Source organism: Oryctolagus cuniculus, chromosome 19 (genome assembly GCF_051225735.1).
Source record: "Oryctolagus cuniculus isolate XC-2025 breed Fujian yellow rabbit chromosome 19, ASM5122573v1, whole genome shotgun sequence".
NCBI classification, from domain to species: Eukaryota; Metazoa; Chordata; class Mammalia; order Lagomorpha; family Leporidae; genus Oryctolagus; species Oryctolagus cuniculus.
In genome coordinates, this window is record NC_142885.1 from 69,949,409 (window position 1) to 69,968,092 (window position 18,684).

The window sequence follows — 18,684 nt, forward strand, 5'->3', positions numbered from 1 at the left end:
ACAGAACAGAGCTGGTACTCAGGCGGGCGCTGGGGACAGCTGCGTCCCGTCAGGGCGTCTGGGATCGCGTTGGGGGTCTGCTCCTGCCGCCCACCTGAGAGCCCCGGATGGAGCCCAGCCCGGCTGCGCAGCCACCTGAGCCAAGAACCAGCAGGCAGACACCCCTCTCCCTCGCTCCGACACTTTCTCAAATAAATGAAAATTACTGAATAAACATTTTAAAAATGACTCCACGGTCTCAAGACAGCGCTGGGGAGGAGGCACAGCCTGGGGTCCCTGCTTGCTCTGCACTGCGTCCCTCATCAGGGTCCTTCTCTGCTCTCCACCTCTCTCCTGCGACTCCTATGCGCTTCAGTAAAGGCCAAAGTAAACAGAACGGGATTTTACCAGACCACGCGTGTGGGTGCCCCAACAGGATCACGGGGCCACACCCATCCCATCCCGCAGCTCTGAACCCTGCGGCCTCCCAGGCATCAGGTCAGGGGCCTGGTGGCAGGGCTGGCCAGCCACCCTCTGACCCGTGCTTTTCTAAGGAGGCCCTGAGAGGCCGCACCTTGGTCCCCGCCTGCTTCTCCCGGTGGGGTGGCCCGAGGAAGGTCCCTCTGCCCGCCCCTGGCCCTCAGGCCACCGGGAAAGAACCTGCTGCTGGCTGAGCACCTGATGCACCCACACGCTGCAGGCCCTCCCCTCCTCGGCACAAGACTGGGGCCTGGAAGCTGTGAGTCCTGGAGGCTTCCTGGAAGAGGCAGTGGACCGGGCCAGAGAGGGTGGCGAGGTCCCTGCAGGAAGTACCAGGCAGCAGGGTCCAGCTTCCCACAGGCCATGGCAGCAGACCCCGGGGGCGGCTCTTCAGGCCGAGGGTCCAGGACGGCAAGGCCTGGGGGGCTGGGCAAGGGCTGCTGGGACCCCGAGTTCGGAATGTTTGCGACCTCGCCAGGACCACAGCTAGCACGCAGCTGCTTTATTCTCTTTCAGAAATTTTTTTTTTTCTGCTTACAAAAGTATCTTATGCTTAATATAAAAAAAAAGAAAGAAAAAAATGTCATGTTGAAAGACTGTCGACAGCCGGACCCCGGCCCTGTGGAGGAGAGGCCGCTGCTCCCAGGTCAGGTCTTGGTCAGGGTCCTGGGGACGCGCTTGGGGCCGCGGGGGCCTCCTCCCCACCCCCTGCAGGAGGGCCCCGTGCTAATCTGTCCGCTTCTTTTGTGTCTGTGTCTGGAAGAAAGGGGGGGGGGTGGTCAGGCTGGAACCAAAGGAAAAGCAAGGGCGCCCCCCACCCAACCAGGGGTTGACTGGCAAAGCTTAGGGAGCTAACAGCCACTCCAGGGACACTGTGCCCAAAGGCACCAGCCCGGCCACTGGGCTGTGCAAGTCACTTCCAGCCACATCTGGCTGAGCAACAGGAAGTGGTGCCGACCCCGTGGCCTGGCTGGGAATCCTGTGGCCAAGGCAGAGGCCCGGAGTGAGCCACGCTTTGCTCCAGTCCTCACTGGGCTGGGGGCAGTGGTTTCAGCCAGTCTGGAAGGGACCCTGAAGACAGCCCCGTCCCCCAGCTGAGTGGGAAGAACAGGCTCTGAGCTAGAGCTGGAACCAAGTCTTGCTCTACAGTGACCGCTGCTGGGCTCAGGGTGGTCTCGAGCCACTCAGCCCTGCCCCTCTAGGCTAGTGGGCGGAGCCAGGTGGGCCTTCCAGGAGGAGTGCCTGGGGAGTGCTCCCACTGAGGGTGGGGCTCATGGCTCTGGGGGTCAGGGTTCCTGACTTCCCCAGCACTGTTCCTTTCAGGCCTGGGACCGCCCACTCCTCAGGTGCCCTAAAGTGTCCTCAGCTGGGGTCTCAGCCCAGGGGACGTGTTGGGGCTACCACATCCTATGACCTCAGGCCACTCACCCCCAAATTTCCATCCATGAGGTGAGATCCCCGGCACCGCCCAGCTACCTGAAGGAAACCCAAGAGTCCTGCTCATCGGCTGCCAGGTGAGGCGGCCCGGCCACCAACTCAGAGGCGGCCAGCCGAGGCCAGACCCGACAGCTTTGGCGCCATGTCCTCAGGACACGACAGACCCCACGCCTTGGGAAAGCACCGCTGGGCACCCACCCCCGTGATCCCCGAAGCTTCCCACCCAAAAGGGGCGTCCAGGTCCCAACACAGGTGCCAAGCCTAGGGAGTCTCACAGCCTGTGGCGTGGAACACGGACACAGGAGACAGCAGACACATGTGCAGACAGGTGCAGCAGTGGTGCCCGCACACAGCCAGGACACGCCCACCTCCCCACTGCCCCAGGCTGTGTAGGTGTCAGGGGACCCGCCACACCAGGGGTCCTGCCTCATGGCCCTCCTGGGGGGCTGATGGGTGGATCTCCCTGCCTCCCGCCTGTCCCAGTGCCTTGGATTCTGCAAGGAGGTCCCACAGACCCCTCCGTGAGTACCCGAGCTGCTCACACTGCGCGCCCCAGGCTTGCCCCCGCCCCACGTCCTGGATGCTCAGAGGACACCACCAGCCTCGCCCATCCTGTCCCCCGCGGATTCCCGGAGCCCTGCCCAGGCGAGCCCAGAGGAGGGGCAGCCTCGGCCTTCAATCTCCCTGGACCTGCCTGCCAGGTCTGGCTCCGAGAAGGGGCCTCGCCCTGCGGCCTCCCTGGCCGGCGCCCCTCACCTGCGGGGCTCATCACAGGACGGGTGGCCGTGGGAGCCAGGGAGCTCTCTACTCTGTCCGTTCTAGAACCTTTGAAGAGGGACCCATGAAGTCCTAGGCCTAGAGATGGCCGTCTGCAGCTGGTGGGGGCCTGCACACGCAGTCCCAGTCCCTCCCCCAGACACCCCTGTGAGGAGCGAGGCCGCAGGGGCCGACTCAGAGAGGGCAAGGCCACCTGGCAGGACAGAGGGGCCTCCGAGGGCCACCTGCCTCCCACACCGGCAGCAGAAGTGGGGCAGTGAGGACAGGACAGAGGGGCCGGGGGACCGTCACACCGATGCAGCCGCCAGGGTCTGGCTTGCTGGGGAGGGGCCGGTCCTGGGGGGCCTCACCCGGAGCCAGCTTGTGGCGCTTCTGCTCGGGCTCCTGGGGGGCCGCCTCGATGGCCCGCTGGGCCTCAGGGTGGGTCTTGAGGAGGGCCCTGGCCAGGGTGGCGGGGCCGGGCGGCCCCAGGGACATGATGCAGTGCACGCCCCTGCGCTTGGCCCCGGCCGCCTTGGCGCTGTCCTTGGAGGCCGTCAGCAGGACCAGCTTGGAGAACTTCCTGGGCTTCCTGGGGGCCGTGGAGACAGCGTGCGTGCCTGGCCCCGGGGCCGGCTCCTGGCCAGCCGGCACGCTCTCACCCTCCTGTTCGCCAGGCTCGGGCAGGGGCATGGCGCCACCCAGCGCCCGGCCTCAGGCACACTCAGCCCCAGCAGGCGTCTTGTCCTCCGTGAGCTCCTCTTCCCTGGCCACGGTTCCGTCCTAGGGGAGAGAAATGTGTCAGTGGAGGCCGCCGCCGGTGGGGGGCTGTGCGGAGCCTGGTGGGGACCTGTGCAGCCTCACCTTGCCCAGGTGTAGATCGCCTGCCAAGGCCGCCTGGTGACAGGTGTGCCGGCAGCCCGGGAGCCACACCCACCCTGTGGCACTGGGACACGCGGGGCCAGCTGATGATTCCCACACTTCCCATTTAGTGTCTGGTGCCTGTGGGGTAAAAGTCACCACCACCGCCATGGACCCAGGCTGTGGACAAGGCCAGGGAGCCCAGCACGGCCGGGGGTGGCAGAGCTCCCACGGGTGTCCAGTGTGCCTCACCCACACCACAGGTGCCCGAGAGATGTCCATCAGCAGTTGGATACTCCCAGAACGCCTCCCCTGAGCGCACCAGGGGCGGCCGCCGCAGACCACGGCACCCACAATCCTTGCTGATGGCATCCAACCCCACCCCTGAAGCCAGAGCTGAGCTCACTTGCCACGCTACAGCCCAGTGCCCAGGGCCTGGTCTGCGGGGGCTGCCCGGGAGTGCTGCCCATCAGGCAACTTGAAGAAAAAAACCACTTCCCCGCAGCTCCAGAGCTGCAAGTTCCCAACCGAGGTGTCGGCAGGACGCAGGACGGGTCCCTTCTGAGGCCTGGCTGTGCACGGCACCTTCTCCCTGCACCTACACATGGCCCTCCCCGGCGAGTGTCCAAGTGCCCGGGCCTCCTCGTCACTGGCCCTCCCCCGTGAGCGTCCAAGTGCCCGGGCCTCCTCGTCACTGGCCCTCCCCCATGAGTGTCCGAGCGCCTGAGTGCCCGGGGCCTCCTCGTCACTGGCCCTCCCCCGTGAGCGTCTGAGTGCCCGGGCCTCGTCACTGGCCCTCCCCCGCGAGCGTGCGAGTGCCCAGGCCTCCTCGTCACTGGCCCTCCCCCGTGAGCATGCGAGTGCCCAGGCCTCCACGTCACTGGCCCTCCCCCACGAGCATCCAAGTGCCCGGGCCTCCTCGTCACTGGCCCTCCCCTGCGAGCGTGCGAGTCCTCTGAGGGCCTCCAGTTGCCCCATCTCCAGACACAATCCCAGCCTAGTGCGGGGGCTGGGACTTCAGCCTAGAACACAAATACAGCCTGTGCTCACCACATCCTGCTCATGGTCTCTCCACAACTTTATTATTATCGCCTTTAGAATTAAAAGATAAGTTTAGGGGCTGGTGTCGTGGAGTAAGTAGTTAAGCTACAACATGGGCCTTCCATATCGGAGTACCGCCCGAGTCCCGGCGGCTCAGCTTCTGGTCCAGCTCCCTGCTATGGCCTGGAAGGCAGCCAAGGATGGCCCTGAGTCCTTGGCCCCTGCACCCGCGTGGGAGACCCGGATGGAGTTCCAGGATCCTGGCTTCATTCTGGCCCAGTCCCCAGCCATTACCTCTACTTGGGAGTGAACCAACGGATGGAAGATCTCTCAAGATTTATTTATTTTATTTGAAAGAGTTACACACACACACACACACACAGGTTTTCCATCTGCTGGTTCACTCCCCAACTGGCTGCAATGGCCAAAGCTGTGCCATCTGAAGCCAGGATTCAGGAGCTTTCTCTGGGTCTCCCACGCGGGTGCAGGGGCCCAAGTACTTGGACCATCTTCTACTGCCTTCCCAGGCCACAGCAGAGAACTGGATCGGAAGAGGAGCAGCAGGGACTGAAACCAGCACCCATATGGAGTGTTGGCACTGCAGGCAGCGGCTTTACCCGCTATGCCACAGCGCCGGCCCCAGTACATCAAATTTTAAAAGTAAATAGTTTATGGGGCCGGTGCTGTGGCCTGAAGCACCGGCATCCTATATGGGCGCCGGTTCGAGATCCAGCTGCTCCACTTCCGATCCAGCTCTCTGCTACGGCCTGGGAAAACAGTAGAGGATGGCCCAAGTGCTTGGGCCCCTGCACCCATGTGGGAGACCCGGAAGAAGCTCCTGGCTCCTGGCTTCCCATCAGCGCAGCTCCAGCCATTGCAGCAATTGGGGTGTGAACCAGTGGATGGAAGACCTCTCTCTCTCTCTCTCTCTCTCTCTCTCTCTGGCTCTCTTCTCTCTGTGTAACTCTGTCTTTCAAATAAATGATTCTTTAAAAAATAGTTTATTTTGGTGAAAAATTTTTTGTAATGCAAGTCCATGCACAACTTTTTTAATGTGCTTTTCCACAAACTTCTGGAAGACCCTTGATACATTTCTACCGAACAGCGCTGGCCTGGAGCGTGAGCCATAGAAACAGGTATTTTTGTCTGTTCACTGCCCACACGGGGACGGCACACATCCGCTCTCACAGGCAGCACCGATGAAGTGCTGACCACACCCCGCGCCTGGATCAGGAAGCAGGTGAAGTGACCGACTCTGCCCAATGGCAGCAGTGGGCAAACCTGGCACCCAGCTCCCACCCAAGCCCTCACATGCCCGCACCTCCTAGTGGCTGGGCAGCGGCCACCACCTCTGGGGATCTGGGGATGGGGCCCTGACCCTTGCAGAGCCCTCCTCTCTCTAGCTCTGGACTTCACACGCGCTCGCCTCCGGCACTGCAAGCGCACATGGGGAGGGCAGGCAGCCCCCACTCACACTGGTCCTGGGGCTCTGCCTGCCCCACGGGGCTCCAGATCACACCTGGGGCCTCCTCTTCATGGTCCTCGTCTAAACAGTCCTGTAAACACTCTTCAGGGTCCTCGTCTAAACAGTCCTGTAAACACTCTTCAGGGTCCTCGTCTAAACAGTCCTGTAAACAACGGAGTCTCCTTCTAGAAGTTGCTTTCATCCAGGCTGCCCTGGAACACGCAGTCCCGCACTGTGGACAGCCACGGGCCTGGCTGGGGTGCATGGTTGGCGAGTGGGGTGACGCGTGGAGTGATGTGGGGTGACATGTGGGTGATGTGTGGGGTGACACATGGAATGAAGCATGGGGTGACACGTGGAGTGATGTGGGGTGACACGTGGAGTGATGTGAGGTGATGTGTGGAGTGACACGTGGGGTGACGTATGGGGTGACGTGGGGTGACGCATGGGGTGGCGCATGGGGTGATGTGTGGGGTGACACATGGAATGAAGCATGGGGTGACACATGGAGTGACAAGTGGGGTGACACGTGGAGTGATGTGGGGTGACATGTGGGGTGATGCGTGGGGTGAGAATGAGCATCGCGGTGGACAGCAGGGAGGCCACCACAGCTCCCTCCAGCCCCGCCGCTCCCCACGCTGCCGTTTCCATGTCACCAACACGTGCCACGTGGTGACAAGCACGGCTTCCTGTCGCCCTGTAGAGCGGCAGCCGCGGAGAGCAGCTGCGAAGACCCTGGAGAGGCGGGAGGCAGCCCCTGACCACCTCGGCCTTGAAGCGCAGTGCTCTGGGCGGCCAGACAGAGGCGCTGTCCCCACAACAGCCACCTTTCAGGGAAAGAAAATAAACAAAGAAATAAGACTTTAAAATGTTTATATTTGGTTGATGAAAAAGTATCAGTAAAACAGCCCAAGGACACATCCAGCACAGCCCGTCTTCTCTGCACTAAAGCGTTTTCCCAAGGAAGACAGAGGCGGGGCCCCGGCCCCTGCAGTCTCTGCCCACGCGCCCCTCCCAGCCTCTGCACCGCCTCACGCTCACCCCGCATCTACAGTCAGGCCGGAAGGTTAATGCCCTGGCCTGAAGTGCCGCCATCCCATATGGGTGCTGGTTCGTGACCCGCTGCTCCACTTCCGATCCAGCTCCCTGCTGTGGCCTGGGAGGGCAGTGGAGGATGGCCCAAGTGCTTGGGCCCCTGCACCCATCTGAGAGACCTGGAGGAAGCTCCTGGCTTCAGATAGGCCAGCTCTGGCCATTGCACCATCTAGGAAATGAACCAGCGGATGGAAGACCTCTCTCTCTCTCTCTCTCTCTCTCTGCCTCTGTAACTCTGCCTTTCAAACCAACAAGTCTTTTCTTTAAGAAGGCGTCCCCTTTCCTATGCTGCACAATGCCACACGAGGAGACATAGATGAACACAAGCAAGCAGATGGAACCCTGGCTCTAGACTCAGACACAACACAAAGTGACAGGGAAAGGGGTGGGATGCGTGGCAGGGACGACACATCCGCCAGGCCCCGGCCCTCCTGCCCAGCCGGAGCCACCTGGCCGGTCCTTGACCTGAGGCCCAAGTCAGGAGCAGGTCCTGACCTGTTGGCTGCAGCCCGCAGCCTCCCTTCCAAGTGACCACCTGGGGAGGCGGAAGCCGTGGGGACCTCAGAGACGCACAGCTGAGAGCCAGCTCCTGCACCCTCCCCTGCCCCTGGGCCGATGCTTGAAGAGAGAAACGGCCTTGCAGGGAACACGGTTCCACAGGGCCAGGCTCGCGTCTGAGAACCCAAGGAGGCAATACACGCCCGCGAGTCCACGCCGACACACAGCTGAAAAGCCAGTGCTGGGCGAGGACACAGCTTCCCCAAGAAGCGGAACCAGGGCTGCAGATGCTCCCCCCTCCAGCAGGTGGCGCAGTCCCCGCCTTGATTCAGTGACTCATTCCCAGAGCAGGGACACCGGCAGGTGGCCAAGGCTCCGTCACAGTAGCCCTCCGCTCGGGGGAACCCCCGAAACCCCTCGCCACACGACAGTCACGGGAAACATCAGACGACACTAAACACTGAGGGGCATCCCACAACATTCCTGGCCCGCGCTCTTCAAGATCATCAGACTCACAGAAATGAGGAAAAACCGAGGTCGAGTCACGCACCGTGCGGGGGCGCCTGGGAAAGCGGTGCCAAAACGCAGCCAGGACCTCAGATCAGCCCGGGACCGGAAGCCCACCAGGGCATGAAGTCCTGAGCCCACCCCATAGCGCGGGGCCAACAACAGGGTCACATGCAACATGTGACCTGCAAAAATCATCCCAAAACAAAAGTTTGCTGTTTCAAAACAGACCCGCTACTCTATCGATTATTTTATCACAGGAAAATCAGCTGAACCACTGGCAGAGGCAGCTCTTGCTTCTTAAAGTTTTACCTAGTGTGTGTGGTTTTTTTAAGATGGATTTATTTGTTCATTCAGTCATCTGAAAGGCTCAGCAACGGGCAGGAGGGGAAGGAGAGAAACAGACATCTTCCATCTCCTGGTTCACTCCCCGAACGGCGCCCACAGCAGTCTGCACGGGAGCCACGTGGGCGCAGGCCAGTGCACCTGGGCCGTCCTCTGCTGCCTCCCCAGGTGCACTCGCGGGGGCTGGAGCGGAAGTGCAGCAGGGACTCAGACCTGCTCGGACACAGGAGCCCGCTGCCCTGCGCTGCCGGCCCCCACCTGGCTCTTCTCAGCGCCTCTCCTTACAAGACGAGGACAGACTGAAAACGAACCTACACGCCGCCGGAGTCTGGACGGGGCCTTGGGGAAGGCCCTGTGGCAGACGCGTTACACGGTCATTGTTCACTTGTCCTGGAAAAACACAATAAACTTCTCTCAAGACCAAATGTCAGGAAACCGCACACCTTCACCTCCACTTTTCAAAATGACAAATGCTTCACAACTGTTCCCTTGCACACTTTAGTGCAGTAGCACACTTGCCTAAGTGAGGCCTCCTGAACTTAGCTACTGCTGCTCTGGGCAGGCGTGTGGGGCAGTGGGCTCGTTAGTGGGTGAGCGGGATGCCCACACCTCACAGGGGGTGCGGCTCACGTCTGGCTGCTCTGCCACTTCCGGCCCCGCTCCCTGTGCCTCTGGGAAGCAGCCGATGACGGATGGCTCAAGTTCCTGAGTTCCTGCCGCCCGCACGGGAGACCTGGATGGACTCCAGCTGTTGCAGGCATTGAGCAGCGGACCCGTGGATGAAAGATCTGTCTCCGCCTTTCAAATAAATAAGTAACTCTTAGAATCCCTGCTATCTGCTCCGTCACGGGGACGCGCAGGCAGCCAGTCCCACGGAATCCTGCAGAGCCCCCCACTGCATTCGTAATGGCCGCGACTGGAGCACCTCTGGGCTTCCGGTCATCCAAGAAAACCCTGGTGGTGCTGAAGCATCATGGAAAGTTAAAGACCAAACTTAATGGCCTGCCCGTGGGCTGTCATCCTGCTGGTGACAAAACTCCTGAAGTCCATCCGCAGACTCAATGCATGCTCCCCCCTCCCCGGACCCTTCAGCGTGGTGCTTGGATATCGCTGTGGCTTTCTGCCCCCCCACCCTTACCCTACCCCATGGCCACCACCACCGCAACACAAAGACCACGAAGACACCTGGCGCCAACCCAGAGCTCCAGGCCACAGGAACCACACACACCCAGGTGCCCAGGTGATGGGGGCAGAACCAGCCCCCAGACATGTCCAAGGCTCCAGGCCACAGGAACCACACACACCCAGGAGCCCAGGTGGTGGGGGCAGAACCAGCCCCCAGACATGTCCAAGGCTCCAGGCCACAGGAGCCACACACACCCAGGTGCCCAGGTGGTGGGGGCAGAACCAGCCCCCAGACATGTCCGGGGTCCTAGTCCTGGAACCAGTGAGTATGTGAGCTCATCTGGCAGAAGGGAACCCCAGTCGTCTCGGGGAGATTACCCCGGGCAGAGGGAGAGAGATGAACCGCCGGCTGGGACGGGTAAGGAAACACACCCTCCCCAGGGCCTCCGGGACGGAGCGCAGCCAGGCATGCCCAGGCGTCCCTGCCCGACCACCCCAGGCCTGGCCCCAGACTCTAAGGCCGAGCCGAGGTGCCAGTCCTGCCTCCATGAGGTTCCCGCGGTGAGCAGCCCTTCCTGATGGTGGAACAGGTGGGAGAGACCCCAGCACCGCCCACACCCACGCACGAGGGGAGGAGCAGAGGACGCGCAGAGGCGCAGGGGTGAGGCCGGGCTCCGCACGCTTTCCCTCATCGCTGGGACCCTCAGGGAGACCGGGCACCTCCCAGGCAGGGCGCCCCTGCTTCTTCCGCCCCTGACCAAGCCCCTAACCAGGCCCCAGCGCGTCGCCATCCTCATGGGGACCTCCAGGGGACAAAGCTGGGGCCAGACAGGGCTGCCCGCAGGATGGGGGCAGCACCAGGCGGGGTGGAAACAGTCAGGAAAGGGCGGCCCAGCGTGGGGGTGTCAGGGGCCGGGGAGAGAGAAGCGAGGAGAAAGGAGGGGGTCGTTGACGGTGAGGCGCGCCTGAGAGCCGAAGACACAACCCCTCTCCCTGACACAGGCAGCCCCTGGGACGCCCCCCGGAGAGCCGGCCAGCGTGTGTCCGCCCCTCCCTGGCGCCGGAGCCCCCGGGACGCCCCCCGGAGAGCCGGCCGGGGCTGTGCCCGCCCCTCCCTGGCGCCGGAGCCCCTAGGACGCCCCCCGGAGAGCCGGCCAGCGTGTGTCCACTCCTCCCTGGCGCCGGAGCCCCCGGGACGCCCCCCGGAGAGCCGGCCGGGGCCATGTCCGCCCCTCCCTGGAGCCGGAGCCCCCGGGACGCCCCCCGGAGAGCCGGCCAGCGTGTGTCCGCCCCTCCCTGGCGCCGGAGCCCCCGGGACGCCCCCCGGAGAGCCTGCTGGGGCCGTGTCCGCCCCTCCCTGGCGCCGGAGCCCCCGGGACGCCCCCCGGAGAGCCTGCTGGGGCCGTGTCCGCCCCTCCCTGGCGCCGGAGCCCCCGGGACGCCCCCCGGAGAGCCGGCCGGGGTGTCCGCCCCTCCCTGGCGCCGGAGCCCCCGGGACTCCCCCCGGAGAGCCGGCCGGGGCCGTGTCCGCCCCTCCCTGGCGCCGGAGCCCCCGGGACGCCCCCCGGAGAGCCGGCCGGGGCCGTGACCGCTCCGTGGGACGCGGAGCCTCCCCGTCGGTGGGGCCCGTCCTCACCGCAGGCGGCGGAGCCCTCCCTGTCCGGCGGCAGAGCAGTGGCCGGTCCCTCGGTCTCAGTGATGGGGGGCCCCTCCTCGGCCCCGGCCGTCACCTCAAACTGGGGTCACGGCGCGAGCATGCGCAGCAGAGCCGCGAGGGCCCCATTCCTTGGGCGACACCGCTTTTCCGGGTCTTCCCCGTGCCGCGTCGCCTTTCCGCCCAGCCAATCAGCGTTTGGGGCCGGAGCTCCGCCTCGCGGAGGGGGCGTGGCCATGCCAGGATTGGACGGCGCGGTGCGGGGGCGGGGGCTCGGATCCCCGCCCGGGTCCTCACAGAACTCGCGGCGGGTCTATCCGGGAGCGCCCCAGATCTCCCCTAGGATTCGACTCCTGCTCCGCGGAGAAGTGGAGCGTGTGTTGACAGGCTTGCCCGTCACCGTCGCTTTACCGAGCGAGCGGAGGGAAGATGTCTTTCTGCTCAAAGTCGCCACTGGCTCTGCTCAGCCGAGCAGCCCTGACAGCGCAGCATCTAGCCGTGGGTCCCGCCTCGTCATCGGCCAAACTCTCTCCCATTGGTCCCGCCCGCGCCGTTGGGCCTGCCCCTCCCCGCCCATTGGTCCCGCCCGCGCCGCTGGGTCCGCCCCTCCCCGCCCATTGGTCCCGCCCGCGCCGTTGGGTCCGGCCCTGCCCGCAGCTCTCCGCGCCGGAACGTCGTGCGGGGAACCCGTGCGGTGGGAACCCGTTTGGCTCCAGGAGCCGCGGGCTGCGCGGTCCTGGGTACGGTTTTCCTGGGCCCCAAACGGTGCCCGCGGCCACAGCCTCGCTCCTCGCCCGACGCCGGCGGACGCCCGCCCGGTCCACGCGCTGGCGCGGCACCCGCACGCTGCCGGCCCTGGCTTCGCGGACTCCGGGCCCCGCGGCTCCCGCCACGCGCACACTGCCGGTTGTTAGTAGCTTGGTCGCCTTGTAAATCTCTTTGAATGGGCCGGCGCCGCGGCTCACTAGGCTAATCCTCCGCCTAGCGGCGCCGGCACACCGGGTTCTAGTCCCGGTCGGGGCGCCGGATTCTGTCCCGGTTGCCCCTCTTCCAGGCCAGCCCTCTGCTGTGGCCCGGGAGTGCAGTGGAGGATGGCCCAGGTGCTTGGGCCCTGCACCCCATGGGAGACCAGGAGAAGCACCTGGCTCCTGGCTCCTGCCATCGGATCAGCGCGGTGCGCCGGCCGCAGCGCGCCGGTCGCGGCGGCCATTGGAGGGTGAACCAACGGCAAAAGGAAGACCTTTCTCTCACTGTCCACTCTGCCTGTCAAAAAAAAAAAAAAAAATCTCTTTGGCTGTACACCTTTAACCTCGAGGGTTTCTTAAAATTCCTAGCCGGGTCTCCCCCGGGAGAACAGCGTGGGGCCGGCCTCTCCCCCAGGAGCACAGCCTGGGGCCAAGGGTCTCCCCCGGGAGCACAGCCTGGGGCCCGCCTCTTCCCCCAGGGAACACCAGCTTGGGACAAGGCCGCTCCCTGGCCCGCGCACACAGCCCCAGCCCCAGCCCCTGGGCAGAGTCCGGAGCCCCGGGTTTCAGGCCCGCCTCCTGCCCAGCGCGGCCCAGGCCATGCACTCCCAGGACCGGCGAGGGCGGCCCGGATGGAGCTCGTCTCACCTTTCTTTGGGCTTCTCTTTGGGCCACGTTGGTCCACGGACACGGCAGGAGGCTGGCCGCTCAGACCCTGAGCTGTGCTGGTTACACAGTCAGCCACACAGCGTCTGCTGCTGTCACCCCGTCCTGTCACCGCGCCTGCACACGCACTCCACAACTAGTTTCTACTGAGAGCTGGACTTCGGTCACTGGCAAAAGCACTGTCCACTGTCTCCAACGAAGTACAAATTCATTTTTATGTATTTATTATTTGAAATTCAGAGTTAACAGAGAGAAGGAGAGGCAGAGAGAGACATACAGAGAGAGAGAAGAGAGAGAGAGAGAGAGAAAGAGAGGTCTTCCATCCCCTGGTTCACTCCCTAGTTGGCTGCAATGGCCGGAGCTGGGCCGAGACAAAGCCAGGAGCCAGGAGCTTCCTCCAGGTCTCCCATGAGGGTGCAGGGGCCCAGGGACCTGGGCCATCTTCCACTGCCCTCCCGGGCCACAGCAGAGAGCTGGATCAAAAGTGGAGCGACCAGGATTCAAACCGGTGTCCACATGGGATGGCGGCACTGCAGGCGGAGGCCTTACCCGCTACGCACAGCACCGGCCCCGTCTTCTTGATTTTTTAGAAAAAGGATTACTTGAAAGGCAGAGCAACAGAGCGGGAGGGAGAGACAGGAAGCTAGGTCTCCCATGCACTGGTCCACTACAGAAGCTGAGTCTCCCACGTGGGTGGCCAGGACCCGGGGGCTTGGCAGTGTGGAGCAGCCGGGAACCAGCCCTCCCATGAGGGATGCAGGGTCCCACGCAGCAGCTTCACCCCCTGTGCCATGTCGCCCACCATGGAAACCCCCCCCCCAATTCTTGTTTTGAAAAGTGTCGGGGCCGGCACTGTGGCATAGCTGGTTAGGCCGCTGTCTGCAGTGCCAGCATCCCATACGGGCACAAATTCATGTCCCGGCTGCTCCAGCTCGATCCAGCTCCCTGCTATGGCCCGGGAAAGCAGGAGAAGATGGCCCAAGTCCTTGGGGCCCTGCACCTGTGAGAGAGGCCTGGAAGAAGCTCCTGGTTCCTGGCTTCAGATAGGCGCAGCTCCGGCCATTGCGACCAACTGGGGAGTGAACCAGTGGATGGAAGGCCTCTCCTCTCTCTGTGTAACTCTGACTTTCAAGTAAATACATAAATCTTTAAAATAGATAAATAAATAGTGTCCCCATTTAATGTGACCCAAAAAGTAGGCCACCACGTTCTGAGGAGCAGCGGCACCCCCTTGTGGCTGTCGGCAGCATTGCAGCCGCGGCCCCGATTGGTCCCCCCAAGGTCTGCAGGGGCTTCCTGCAGGCTTAAAGGCGAGGCCCACGCGGGTGCTGCAGCAGTGGTGCAGGAGAGACGGTGTGGCAGGACTGTGAGGCGGTCCCTGTGTTAGAGTGCAGGACTGTGAGGTGGTCCCTGTGTTAGAGCGCAGGAGGTGTCCACACGCCGCCTCCTCCAGTGAGGAAGCCCAGGGCGGGACGCCCACTGTCCTCGAGCTGCCTGTGGTGTAGGGAGCTGCTTTTGTCCCTCCAGTGACTCGAGGGGAGCCATTGCTACATTGGTTGCTTTTATTTATGATTAATTTATTGATCTGAAAGGCAGAGGCAGAGAGAGAGAGAGAGAGAGAGAGAGAGAGAGAGAGATCCTCCATCTGCTTGTTCACTCCCCAAATGGCCGCATTTGGCCATCTGATGGCTGAGCCGATCTGAAGTCGGGAGCCGGGAGCTTCTGCCGGGCCTCCCACACTGGACGCACTCGGGCATCTTCCTCTGGCCTCCCAGAGCTGGATCAGAAGTGCGGCAGCCGGGACTAGAACCGGTGCCCATATGGGATGCCGGCGCTGCAGGCGGCGGTTTTACCCGCTTTGCCACGGCGCCGGCCCTACAGAGGGGGCTTAGCGGCCTCACTGAGCTGTGGGTCACACCCCAGACGGCTCCCCGTGTGCAGCCACAGCACAGAGAAGCCCGCGCGCACTGGCCTCCAGCCTGAGGCAGCCCCGTCTGTCTTGGGCCCTAGAGAGGGGCCCTGTTGCAGACGTTTCGTGTGGAAGCAGCCACACAGCTCATGGTCCTCCCGCCGGGCCCGCTCCCCGAGCGTGCTGTCCGCAGGGCTCGTCCGTGTCGCCGCAGCTCCCCACGCGCCACCCTCCTTGCCTGGTGGAGCAGCACCCTCGGCACTGCCCCTCCCACACGGAGGGCTCTCCCTGAAGGGCAGGCCTGGCCGGCTCAGGTGTCTCTGGGCCCCACAGGGCCTGAGGAGGGCGTGTCCCACAGAGCTGGGGTGGGCGGGATGTGGGTGCAGCTCTTCCTGCTGCGTCAGAAACAAATATTTTTTTAAAAAATATCTAAGAGGTCAGGGCCATCACTATGGCTTAGCGTAGGGGCTGGCAGCATGGCAAAGCAGGTAAAGCTGCCACCTGCAGTACCAGCATCCCATACAGGCGCCAGTTAAAGTCCCGGCTGCTCCACTTCCGATCCAGCTCTCTGCTATGGCCTGGGAAAGCAGTGGAAGATGACCCAAGTCCTTGGGCCCCTGCGCCCACGTGGGAGACCTGGAAGAAGCTCCCTGGCTCCTGGCTTTGGATCGGCACAGCTTTGGCCATTGTGGCTGATTGGAGGAGTGAACCAGTGGTTGGAAGACTTCTCTCTCTCTCTGCCTCTCCTTCTCTCTCTCTGTGTAACTCTGACTTTCAAATAAATTAATAAATCTTTTTTTAAAGATCTATTTTATTTATTTGAAAGAGTTACAGAAAGAGGTAGAGACAGAGAGGTCTTCCATCCACTGGTTCACTCCCCAATTGGCTGCAATGGCCGGAGCTGCGCCGATCCGAAGCCAGGAGCCAGGAGCTTCTTCCAGGTCTCCCACGTGGGTGCAGGGCCCCAAGGACTTGGGCCATCTTCTACTGCTTTCCCAGGCCACAGCAGAGAGCTGCATCGGAAGAGGAGCAGCCAGGACTAGAACTAGCACCCTTATGGGATGCCTGCACTTCAGGCCAGGGGTTTAACCTGCTGTGCCACAGCGCCAACCCCATCTTTTATTCATCTTTAAAATGCTTATATATGTGTTTTTATTTTATTTGAAAGGTAGAATGACAGCAAGAAAAAGATTTCTACCCCTGGTTCACTTCAAATGCCCACAGCAGCCGAGGTTGGGCCAGGCTGAAGCCCGTACCCCAGCTGAGGTCCCCGTGTGCGTGGCAGGGACCCCAGCACCTCAGCCGACACCCACGGCCTCCACCAAGCACACTGGCAGGGAAGTGGAGTGGAGTGGACCAGGACTCTCGAACCCAGGCACTGTGATACTGGACTTGGGCATCGCAGGCGAGGGCTTCTCCCCTGTGCCCCAAACTAACTCTCTAAGATCTATGTTATTTATTTGAAAGGCAGAGTTACAGAGAGAGAGGAGCAACACACAGAGAGAGAGGTCTTCCATCTGCTGGTTCACTCCCCAAGTAGCTGCAATGGCTGTGGCTGGGCCAGGCTGAAGCCAGGAGCTTCTTCTGGGTCTCCCATGGGGGCCCGAGCACTTGGGCCATCTTCCACTACCCTCCCACGCACACCAGCGGGAAGTTGGATCAGAAATGGGGCAGCCAGGACTCAAACCGGCACCCACATGGGATGCTGGCGTCGCGAACAGCAGCTTTCCCCGCTACGCCGCAGGCTGGCCCCCGAGCGTATCTCTTATCCCATTTGCATGGACTTTGGAAGTACCTTTGAAGCATTCCATGAAAGGGTGGCCGGTGATGTCACAGCTGAGGCGGTCCACACACCTGTCCCCTGAGACAGCTGGGTAGCACAAAGGTGCTTTCTGGGTTTCTTCCGTTTTCCCATGTCAGCTAACCAGAGGCCAGAGCTCAGGGGCCAAGACTGTAGTATCAGTAATTCTTATGGGGCCGGCGCTGTGGCGCAGTGGGTTAACGCTCTGGCCTGAAGTGCCGGCATCCCACATGGGCGCCGGTTCGAGTCCCGGCTGCTCCACTTCTGATCCAGCTCTCTGCTACGGCCTGGGATAGCAGTAGAGGATGGCCCAAGTCCTTGGGCCCCTGCACCCGTGTGGGAGACCCAGTAGAGGCTCCTGGCTCCTGGCTTCAGATTGGTGCAGCTCCAGCGGTTGTGGCCAATTGGAGAGTGAACGATCAGGTGGAAGACCTACCCCTCTCTCTCTCTTTCTGCCTCTCCTCTCTGTGTAACTCTGACTTTCAAATAAATAAAAATAAATCTTTAAAAAAAAAAAAAAAAAAGCCGGCGCCACGGCTCAATAGGCTAATCCTCCACCTTGCGGCGCTGGCACACCAGGTTCTAGTCCCAATCGGAGCGCCGGATTCTGTCTCGGTTGCCCCTCTTCCAGGCCAGCTCTCTGCTGTGGCCCGGGAGTGCAGTGGAGGATGGCCCAAGTGCTTGGGCCCTGCACCCCATGGGAGACCAGGAGAAGCACCTGGCTCCTGGCTTTGGATCAGTGCGGTGCGCCGGCCGCGGCGGCCATTGGAGGGTGAACCAACGGCAAAGGAAGACCTTTCTCTCTGTCTCTCTCTCTCTCACTGTCCACTCTGCCTGTCAAAAAAAAAAAAAAAAATCAGTAATTCTGCATTGCTTTATCACTTCTCTTATCTGGAGCGAGCCTCTGCCCCCTGCTGGTGTGTGCAGAGAACAGCCCCGCGGGGTCGCCGCCCTGATTCAGGTGAGAACAGGAGCGGGAGCCGCCTGGCCTCAGGAGTCTGGAGGAGCCGCCTGCCACCCGCCTGCCACACCCTGAGGACGGCCGCCCTCCTCTGTCCGTGTGAAGGGACAGGCTGGCACAGGTCTCAGCTGGAACAGAATAGCTCCGGCAGGCCGCCAGGCCCACGACCCAGGGCTGGCAGAGAGCGCCCTGTCCTCACAGGCCGGCCCGGCCCAGCTCGGCCTGCGAATACGCCGCCCTGGCGTGACATTGCCACGGATGCCACTCGGGAGAGCGCTCGGGCCACAGCGGTCCTTTTCACTTCAAGTTGCTTCCTTTCTTTTATTTTTATTTATTTATTTTTTTTTACCTACTTATGGAGGCCAGCTCTGCGTCGTAGGAGGTGAAACCTCTGCCTGCGGCGCCGGCATCCCATGTGGGCGCTGGCTCGAGTCCCGGCTGCTCCTCTTCCCATCCAGCCCTCTGCCGTGGCCTGGGAAAGCAGGAGAAGATGGCCAAGTACTCGGCCCCTGCACTCCCATGGGAGACCCGGAAGAAGCTCCTGGCTCCCGGCTTCGGATCGGCGCAGCTCCGGCCGTTGCAGCCAGTTGGGGAGTGAACCAGCGGTTGGAAGACCTCTCTCTCTCTCTCTCTCTCTCTCTCTCTCTCTGCCTCTCCTCTCTCTGTGTAACTCTTTCAAGTAAAATAAATAAATCTTTTAAAACAAATACGTATGTATGTACGTATGCATTTGAGAGTGTGACAGCGGGGGGGGGGGGTCCTCGCTGCTGGTCCACTCCCCAGAGGACCACGCTGGGCGTCCCACGCGGGCGCAGGGGCTTGGCTGCGGGGAAGCGGCCCCCGGCCCGCGGCGCCCCGGCCTCAGTTTCCCCCGCGGACCGTTCGCCTCGCCCTTCCTTTGGCTCTCCTGCCTTGCGGGGTTTGTTCATCCCACCCAGGCACCAGCACCGCGATGGGGCAGCTTCCGGGAGCCAGGAGGGGACGCGGCCGACCTGAGGCGGGGACGCGGCTCACAGGCGCTCGCGAGCTGAGGCGGGGAGGCGGCGGAAGCTGGGGCGGCCGCGGGCGGCCCGCGAGGAGTGACTGAGTGGACATCGGGGCCGCCTGGTCCAGCTCCGACGCAGGCATCCGAATCCACC

General features: G+C 62.6%; 1 protein-coding gene across 4 annotated transcripts; it reads right to left on the bottom strand.

The window, feature by feature from the left end:
* Positions 1 to 946: 946 nt before the first annotated feature.
* FLYWCH2 (FLYWCH family member 2) lies at positions 947 to 11,736 on the bottom strand. Of its 4 annotated transcripts, none has more exons than XM_008250619.5 (4): positions 11,226 to 11,449; positions 3,024 to 3,435; positions 1,888 to 1,935; positions 947 to 1,215 (listed from the first exon to the last, which is right to left on the bottom strand). In XM_008250619.5, exons 2-4 carry the CDS (start codon positions 3,343 to 3,345, stop codon positions 1,118 to 1,120), a joined length of 468 nt encoding a protein of 155 aa, XP_008248841.1. In that variant the 5' UTR covers positions 3,346 to 3,435; positions 11,226 to 11,449; the 3' UTR covers positions 947 to 1,117. The 4 variants fall into 4 exon arrangements, with proteins under 4 accessions (XP_008248841.1, XP_017194226.1, XP_089177532.1 ...); XM_017338737.4 differs by having other exon boundaries at positions 1,888 to 1,931; positions 11,226 to 11,448; XM_089321406.1 differs by lacking the exon at positions 11,226 to 11,449 and adding an exon at positions 3,517 to 3,663.
* Positions 11,737 to 18,684: the final 6,948 nt, after the last annotated feature.